This window comes from Galeopterus variegatus, unplaced genomic scaffold (assembly GCF_000696425.1).
Source record: "Galeopterus variegatus unplaced genomic scaffold, G_variegatus-3.0.2 Scaffold1825, whole genome shotgun sequence".
NCBI lineage: Eukaryota > Metazoa > Chordata > Mammalia > Dermoptera > Cynocephalidae > Galeopterus > Galeopterus variegatus.
The window spans coordinates 120,373-129,995 of NW_007727936.1; the positions used below are offsets into that span (position 1 = coordinate 120,373).

Consider the following 9,623-nt stretch of genomic DNA (forward strand, 5'->3'; position numbering starts at 1 on the left):
TGACCTCTGGCCCAGGAGGCAGGGTAAGAAAAGCCCGCGTTGCTCAGAATGAGACCAGAGATGGCTGTCAGGGGCCAAGGAGCCAATGTTCCCTGGGTCTGCAAGGGGGGCTGCGGGTGAGCCTGCCCCTAACGTGGGGTGGGGGCAGCTGGGCCAGGCCTTGGACAGGGCTCCCTACAGATGACCTCAGATTCACTGTAGCCTGGCAGCCCTCGCTGGGGAAGAGCTTGAGGGCCAGGACACTCCGAGATAGATGGCTTTCCCACCAAGAAGGTTCAACTCCAGGCTTGGCTCTTGGGGGTCCTTGACGCTAGGAAAGTTGTGGGGGACAGTCCCCCCGGGTTGTCTGCTGCTGGGGGCTGTGAGCAAGGGCTCGGCATGAGGAGGTGGGCCCCATCCAAAACACAGCCCAGCCATTCCAGCACAGTGCGGCCCCGTGACTGGGAGGTGAGTCCAGTGGCTGCTGCAGGTCCATGAGGTCAGCTGTAGGGGATGGAGAGGCCAGCAAAGGCCAGGGCCAGTCTGGTGGCACAGAGCAGCGCTGGGCCCTCGTGGCAGGCCCACCCCCACTCTGACACATAAGACCAGAGACTGATGCACAGAAACCAAGGCACAGGGTCACAGCTGAATCACGTTTACTGTACAAAGAAATGACACAGCTCAGAGAACCAGGACTGGCAGGTGTGCCAGACAGCAGTGAGGGTAGTGTTGATACTGAGAGTGCAGGACCACCCGGGGCCTCAAGACAAAGTCTGTGTGATTTTGTTCATAATTCCAGACAAAGGGGCCCCGTGGGCAGCAACAGGCAGGTGGTGCTGAGAGGTGGCCCGGCCTCCAGGCAGGGTCCCTTGGAGCTGCCTAGCCCAGGCTCCCTTGTTCATTCAGCAACTCATGTGGGCCTTTGCCCTTCCAGAACAGCAGGCTGCATGGCTGTGTGTCCACTGGTGCCCGGGCCATGCCCTCCACAGGTCCACCTCTGATGGCATCACTGTGCAGTCTCCGTGGAGGGGAGGTCCCAGGCCCAGGGAGGGTTCCTGCTGCATGCTGGCCGCTGCTGGGCTGGAGCCAAGGGCAGGAGGTAGAGTTGAGCACCAGTGTGACTGAATTCGCAGGCTAGGTGGGGCAGGTGGGGGGGAGCAGTCACAGAGGACGGCACCTGTGGAGCCGCTGCCCAGGGCCCTGTGGAGGGACAGTCAATGGCTTCAAAAGGAGATAGGTGAATAGCCCTATTGTGCCTGGGCCTCCAGCACAAGGGCCGGAGGGTCCTCAGGAGGAACTCAGCGTCCACACTGTGCCCACAGCGTCCACACTGTGCCCACAGCATGGATGAGGCCCTGTTCCACGCAGCATCACCAAGACACAGGTCAGAGTGGTTCTGGTGGCCGTGTGGCCTCGCAGGGCAGAAGAGCAACAACAGGCGGGCAGCAGCTGAGGGGCACGTCCGAGGCCAGTGAACAGAAGCTGCCGAGGACAGGAGGCCGAAGCGAGTGCCCGGGGTCCAGAGCCACAGGAGGTGAGCAGGTGGTGGCCCCACCAAGTATTTATAGTTGACAAATGGCTTTGCATCTTCTAATTAGACGCTATGCAGTAAACCTCACTGAAGGTGTCAAACAGCAGGAAGGTCTGGGCAGGGCAGGGACCCCTGTAGTGACACCAGAGTGGCTTCCAGGCACACAGGAATGGCATCCAGAGCATGATGGCAGGAGCCACACCCCTGCCTGCTGCCAGGAGCTCCCAGAAGGTGTGTGCCTGCCCACGTGCCTCCTGCCCCCTCCAAGTGTTCGTGAGTTCAGAGGAGGATTCCAGTAGATCCTTTCCCATCATCGCCTCAAATCCCCCCCTCCTCAGATGTCCCAAGTGCATCCCCACAGCCATGTGGCAGTGAAGAGGTGAGCTCACCACATGGCTGCATCCAGGCTTCCCTGATGACCCTTTAAAAATGTACAAAATGGGTAAAACGTCCTCATGTCCTCAATATAAATAACAAAGGTGAGCCAGGCTCCCTCCCAGCGAGTCCAGGCAACCCTGGAGTCCAGGTTTGTTTCAGACCAAGATTCACGTAGCGTGCAGCAGCTCCTCCACTGCCCACAAGTGAGGCCTCCTGCACACTCCTGCCCTCCACGCAACACAGGCAGAGGGAAGCCCGATGCTTCTCAGGCAGGGCTTCATGGACAGTCTCCCCCGCATGTCCTGGGCGTCCCCAGCAAGCCCTCCCAGAGCATCTGGACGCGGTGGCACCCAGCCTGCCCCTGCTAGGAGATCTTGCAGTTGCTCCGCGAGCAGTTCTGAGGCGGGCTCTGGGGAGGACGGATGGACTTGGACCTCTTGAGGCTATTGCCCTTGCTGCCGCTGCCCCCAGCCCCACTGGCCAGGGAGTAGGAGCGACCGTGCATCATAACTGCGTTCATGCCATTGGCCATCGAGAAGGACTTGAGGTGGCTCTTGATGGTGACCGGCAGCGGGAGCTTGTCAATGAGGTGCACGGGTGTGCAGGAGACAATGGCGCGGCAGCAAAGATCCTGCAAGCTGAACACTGGGGGGGTGGGGAGACAGAGGGCTCAGACAGGCTGTGGGGGCAGACCATGGGGGTGGGGGGAGGGGCAGGGAGACACTGGGGGCAAGTGGCCCTCTGACTACCACATGACCATGACAACTGCCTGGAAATGTCTCACACTCCTGGTGGTTTCCCTGGGACAGGGGGACAGGGCTTCTCAGGGACCTAAAGCTGCAGTTGCCTGCTGACGGGGGCGTGCACCGGGCACTACCTCCACCTGCCTTCTCTCCTAGAGCTGGGCACAGCGCTTCCACAGACCAGCTCTTCCCAGCTCGGGGGTAGGAGTGAAGTTTCTGGCAACCCCAGGAACTTCCTGGGGTGCACAGGGTATGCTGACTAGCTCTTCAAGCCCAGTCACCTGGCAGCCTCTCCTACAGCTCTGGCTGGATTTCAACTCAATCTGGCCTGACCATAACTGGCAGCAATCCGCACAGCATGGGTGCAGTGATCCTCCTTGGTAGGGGGCTTTAGACGTCCCCCTCCCCTGTGGCTATATCTTAAGAAGGAGGATGACATGATGTGCTGTCCTCTGTGGGCAGTCCTGTTGGGAAGCAACAGAGTCCACAGTACTGTCTTGCTGAGAGTGAAGCCATTGTTGGGGGTTCCTGATTAGGCCTAGGCACCATGCACGGCACACAGAACATGCTAAGCTGCAGGCACAGGCCAGGAGAGCCCTAGCAGCAAGCCCATCCCCGAACAGTGGAAGCAGCACAGACACCATCCACCCCAACCATCTGGGCCCCAACAAGGCGCATGCAGAGCCTCCTCCCTTGGCTGAGTACTGTGAGGGTGAGAAGACACCTGCTGCCTGTTGCAGTGTGGGGGCCTGGGGCAGCGGGATGACTTCTGGGGCCACCCAGAGGCCTCTGCACTCACTTCCAGCACTGGGGCACTGCACCATCTCCAGGGACTCGCCTGACCCTCACACATGTGGTTTTACTGCCACCCGACCCCCACCAGTCTCCACATGATCAGGGCAGCCCTGGCGTGGAGAACAGGGATGGCAGGCCCCCTCCCCGCCTGCACCACACCTCGATTGGGCCTCCAGATCTTCTCCATGCCATGCCGCATGAGCACGATGCGCGACAGCTCAGTGAAGGACTCGACGACATTGAAGTTGCACAGAGGGCTGACCTCGAAGAAGGTCATGCCATTCTTCTCTGCATAGGCGCGGGCCTGCTCCGTAGGGACCTGCCGCTTGAAGGCTAGGTGCAGCCGGTTCCCAACCAGGATCCGGGGGACCCCAGGTGCATGCTTGGGGAGGGGGGTACAGAACTCAGCAGAGGCACGAACACAGGACACCACCCACCACCACCCACAGCAGGCAGGCTCTCAACTGTCTGGAACCTTTGATGGGGTGGGGGCCGGGCTGAAAGGCAGAGCCCGACTCAGAACCCATGAAGCATGGGCCACCCTGCCCCCCAATCCCGGCTGTTGAGTGGCCACAGTGGTCAGTACGCCGAGGCACAGGCTGTGGGCACAGTGTGAGAGAGGACACAGAGCCAGGTCACAGGAGGGGCAGCAAGGCACCCAAGGCCTCGCCCCTGGGAGGGGGTGTCACAGACCCACACCTACCTCGTCGATCTCCTTGATCCACCGGTCAATGCCGTCAAAGGACCAGCGGTTAGTAATGTCGTACACCAGGAGGATGCCCTACAATGGAGATGCAGGAGTCATCTATGAATGCCAGCCCAGGCCAAGGGGGGACCTGTGTGTGGAAGGAGTCTCTGGCACTTTGGCACCTTCAGGTTTCACAGGTGGCTCAACACAATGGCAAATGGGCAGTGCACTTCACAGAGTTCGGCATAGCCCTGTTTGCCTTGGCAGGAGCCTTCCCTGTGGACGGCAACTGCCACTGGGATTCATAAATGCTGCTGTCCCCTTCCTCCCCTGGAGGACTCAGTGGGAAAGAGCTCACATTTTTTCAACTTCTTTTCTCCAAGCACAGCATAAGAATTATACTGTAATCACTCAAAAATCAAGGGGCTGAGCCACACGTGCCCAGGTCTGTGATGCAGGTGCCATGGGGCCTTGCAGAAGCTTCCTGGGCAGGCAGAGGAGGGTACCGGGCCTGCAGGAGCCAAGAGTTCTGCAGTGAGTTCCTTGTGAACTCCACCCTGGGGGCACCCGGGGCAGAGCTGAGTGGAGGCATTTCTGGGTTTTCCAGCCCAAACCTGCAGAGCAGGATGTCAGTCACTCCAGCAGTAGTTTTGTGAAGGCTCCCCCAGCTGGGCAGAGCAGGGTTTGCTACAGGGTCTTTCCTGCCACATCCCTCAGAGACCAATTAGTCAGAGCTCAGCTCTGGGCTGTTTCCTTCTGCCCTAAATATCCCAACAGGGGCCCTGTCATGGGCCCTCCAGCAAGTGGCACAGGGAACATACCGCTCACCACACAGCCGCAGAAGGGGTAGACGTGATGTTGCCCACTGCCCCACAGCATACAATTCTACTCTGAAGGCAGCTCAGAAATCAGATCCCACGCAAGGGGCCAGGACGCACACCACTCCCCATTCCACAAAATTGTCACTTGCAGAGGCATTGCTAAGTGGGCAAAGGGAGAGTGCGCTAAGACTGAAGGAGGGGTCTCAGAGCCTACCTCACTAGCCACTATCCACCTCAGAATCAGGGGTCTTAAAGCTTTCTTTCCTCTTAAATGTCCTGTGGTTTCTGGAAGATACGTGCAGCCCCCAGGCCCTGTCAAGACAAAGGTCCAGATTACGTGAGACCCTCATCCCTGGGGTGCCTGCTCTTTGGACAGGGCAGCAGCTGGGAGGAGCTTCTGCAGCCTGGAGGGAAGCCCTCCAAGGCCAAGGCAGGCAGCACCGAGAAGGCACAGACCAGCTGAGCCTAACGGCCAGAGCACGCTGGGTGGATGAAACACAGCGAGAAAGACCAAGTGCGGACTGCCAGCGTTCGTCCTCCCACTGGGCACAGGGTGACACCTTCTCCTCTGCTGCTGGGGGGTGACTACGGGGACAGTGCCACCTTTTGGCGTCACAACACAGCGTGCCCTCCAATGGGGTAATCCAACTTCTAAGAAATAATGGAGGATGTGTGGAAAGACTGACCCCACAGGAGGCTCATCACTGCATTGTTTATAAAAAACTACAAACAAAGTAAATGTCCAGTCCTGGGAGGTACATCATACCACGGAGATAGTAGATAATAAACATAACAGAAGAATACTTTAGAAGTATAATTTATGATCACAAGAAGATGCACGGTAGACTGTGAGATGAGAGCTACAGGTCCTAACCACTATGTACGGTCTGATTTTTTAAAAAATAAAAAGATAATGGCCGGCCCGTGGCTCATGGGAGGCTGTGGTGCTGATAACACCAAGGCCACGGGTTCAGATCCCATATAGGGATGGCCGGTTGGCTCACTTCGGAGAGTGTGGTACTAACAACACCAAGTCAAGGGTTAAGATCCCCTTACCTGTCATCTTTAAAAAAAATAAATAAAATAAACATACAACACGTTACATAGAAAAAATTTATGTAGACATGCATTAAAAAAATATTAAAAGGCTAGATAAATAGTGGGTAATTCTTATTTTTTTGTGTACATGGACCTATATTTTCTGTAGCAAATGCCACTATTCATGAAATGTTTAATAACTAAAGCAAGTGAGCAGAGCCATCTCCTGGGCTAGGCTGGCTCAGGCTCCACCCAGCCACAACTCACAGCTCTGCCCATCGATGCCTTTTTTTTTTTTAAAGATAACCGGTAAGGGGATCTTAACCCTTGACTTGGTGTCGTCAGCACCACGCTCTCCGAAGTGAGCAAACCGGCCATCCCTATATGGGATCCGAACCCGTGGCCTTGGTGTTATCAGCACCGCACTCTACCGAGTGAGCCACGGGCCGGCCCCAATCGATGCCCTTTTTGGGACCACCCAAGTCTGTTGAGTTGTGAGTGGAGGAGACAGGGCGGAAGGACACAGAGACAAACCCAGCACTTGGTCAGACTGCAGACAGCAGGGACCACAATGACCATGGATTTGCCAGGGAAAACTATGTGGGGTTAACCATGAACAGGACAGCTGACCTTTGAAAATAGGGAGCTACTGCTACACTGTCCTGGGGTCAGGGGGCTGTGGCGCACTGGCACCCTAATCAGCTCTTGTTCAATTGTGTGTGTCCCATACCATTTTCCATATAAAACCCCTTCTTGTGTAAACAAAGCAGCCCTCTACCTCGAGGGAGACGCAGCACCGGACCACCCCTCCCTGGTGCTAGTCTACCTGGCCCCAAACCCTCAGCTAAACAGGTAGCACCTCTTGTGGGCACAGCCACCCACTGCAGATCTGGCCACACCTGCCCCCACCCTCCACACACCAAGCCCTGGGGACCTGCACCAGGATGACCTGTGCACTCCCCGACAAGTGGTCAACTCAGCCTCAGCAACAGAAAACGTGACACAGCCCACGGGGTCTAGGAAGTCCAACCTTTGGCTCCTTAATAGAATGTAAAGGGACCCACAAGACAGGACAATAAGTGTGACAGGACAACAGCCAGGGTGGCCAGGGGCCGTTGTTGGTACTGTCTGCAAGACCCAGGCCCTGAGGGACCTGCATGGCCTCTCCGATCTTAAGGGAGGGTGGGAGAGGGACAAAACTTGACTAGGAAAGATGGTCCTGCTGCTTTGTGTATAATCAGGGCCCACTTGGAGAAACGCTGTGGCAAAGCTGGGGTCTGCGCTGACTCTGGGAACCACCTGCTGCTCACCAGGCTAGATGACGCAGGACAGGGCCAGCCCCCAGAGCCAAGCAGATGGTAGTCAGCATGGCCAGAGGCCCTGCTTTGTGGCTCGATGCTTCTCCCAGGGGCAAGCCTGCCAGGATGCGCTGGGCACCCCCTACCCACGCCCAAGATGTGCACTCAGGGTCTGCAACTAGCTCCTCTCAGCCAAGGAGTCATAACTAAGAACTTCCGGAATTAAAGCAAAACAAAAAAAACCTAGTGATTGTGCTAGCTGCTTTGTAGAGAATACAGAAATGCTAACAGAGAGTTTGATTTCCAAAAAACTTAGTCTGGCAAATGTGGAGCCTGTGTGGTGATGTTCCTGCAGCTGAACAGAAATTACCCCCTGTGACCTGTTCCCCATTATTTCAGCACAGCCTCCTGGTTTACTTCAGATGCGGGCACCCCTTCTGGGCGCTCTTCCACGGGAAGTCCCTGGGATGAGCCCCCATGTCTTGCTCATTGCTGATGCCCTGCCCCTCCCCAGAGGACCTGCTGCAGCCCCTGGCACAGAGCCCATCTTCAACACCTCCAGTCTGCACAGAAGGGTCCTCACTCATGATCCCGTATCCCCACCAGCCTTGTAACGCAGCCTGTGAGAGTCCTGGGCAGACATGAGAAAGCCACCCTAAGATTCTAGTGAATCAGGGGAGGAGACACGTTTCAACAGCACGGGGAAGCCACTGTAGCGCCTGTGCGGGGCTCAGAGTCCCTCCCACGGCACCGCTCGGGGGTTGCTAGAACGGCAACAGCAGACATGCTGGGGCCGGGGAGTGGGACTCCCAAGCTTGGAAGGGCCACAGGAAGACACGTCCTCCCCAAACAAGGACAGGCTGTTAGGGGAAACGTGACATTCCAATGTCAGAATATCCTTAGAAAAGAATAAAGTTCCTAGGGAGTTTGACAGAGTAGCAACTCACGTTCAGAAAGAATCAGGAGAATCATCCATTTGAAAAACAGCAGCAAAGAGTGTTGCTGGGCTTACCTGGGCACCCCTGGAGTAGGACCGGAAGATGGTACAGAACCTGCCCTGGCCCGATGTGTCCCTGAAACACGTGGGGAGGGGGTTAGGAGGGGCTTCGGCCCGTAGGGCCCTCCAGCATGCACCGTGACCCACGGGAGAGGCTCGCTGCCTGCCCTCTCCTGTTCCACAGCTCCCCCCAGACGTCCAGTGAGGCAAGAACAGGTCCCAGATGGGCACAAATCATTCAGGCCAGCGCTGCTGACACAGGGCTGGGCAGGCAGAGGTGCTGGTTCTGTCCATCTGGTGGAGCCAGCGAGTCCCCCATATAGGCCTGGGAGCCCCAGGAGACCACCCTGCTGGGCTGGAACACTCCAAACCTGTGGGAATTTGTTTTGACTTTCAAGTTCTGGGAAATGCTCCTTAATGGGGAGCACAGTAGAAGGTGAGGTAGAGGGGCCACTGCCACTGTGGGAACAGACCTTTATGGAAAAAAGGGGAGCTGAGCTCTACAGAGCAAAATTGATTCTGTGTCTACAAACACATCTGTTTTAAATGGCTATTCCTCAGATCCCCGTACCAGCCAGGCCCCAAAACAACAGAAAATAAACAAGTGGTCAGTGCACGTGCAATGTCAGTAGGACCCTTCCTGCCTCTTTAGGACCTTCCAATGACTCTGGAGTGCTGTGGCCCCACTCACCAGAGCTCCAGCTTGACCCGCCGTCCATCCAGCAGGATGGTGGTCGTCTTGTAGTCAATCCCTGCAAGGAAGCAGAGTGGCTTAGCGGCTCAGGGCGACTATGGGAGAGACAGAGCCCGCTGAGTCTACGCAGCCACGTGGAGAAACAGCTTCTCCCACTCACCCGCCGTGAGCCACTGGGCAGGGGCCCTCTCTGCCCTGGCTGTCACATTCTTGTGGCTCCAGCCCAGCAAACCACGCTTTCCCACTTCCACAGGGTGGGCCATGGGGCATGGCACAGGGTCAGGGCCTTGGGCCACACCTCCCTCTCCACAGACAGCTCCTGCCCAGAACAGGGCCTCCACCAGTGCTGGTTCTGGGTGCAAAGTGCTGGCTTCTTGCTAGAAGCACTCCAGCCAAGGGAGGCCGTGCAGGAGCCGGGTCTGGTATACCCAAAGGATGGCCACTGGTCTACACTCTGACCTACTTCATGTTTCTCTTGAAGTTGGACTCTCAAAGGCTAATGCATTCCTGAGTTCTTGGGTAGCCCCCAGGTACTGACAATTGGAGCATGCCTGGAAAATTATTACGGGTAAAGTCATTTCTAAAATGCTGTTTCTCTGGAGAGCTCTCCAGAGAGTCTATGCTTGCCTTACCTTTTAGTTTTTAATTTTTTCACACTTTT

General features: G+C 56.7%; 1 protein-coding gene across 1 annotated transcript; it reads right to left on the minus strand.

Annotated features, from left to right (window-relative positions):
* Nucleotides 1–618: 618 nt before the first annotated feature.
* On the minus strand, nucleotides 619–9,225 carry RAB40C (RAB40C, member RAS oncogene family). Its single transcript, XM_008579190.1, has 6 exons — nucleotides 9,123–9,225; nucleotides 8,960–9,020; nucleotides 8,284–8,344; nucleotides 4,130–4,207; nucleotides 3,586–3,808; nucleotides 619–2,533 (listed from the first exon to the last, which is right to left on the minus strand). Exons 1-6 carry the CDS (start codon nucleotides 9,223–9,225, stop codon nucleotides 2,253–2,255), a joined length of 807 nt encoding a protein of 268 aa, XP_008577412.1. The 3' UTR covers nucleotides 619–2,252.
* Between the last annotated feature and the right edge of the window lie 398 nt (nucleotides 9,226–9,623).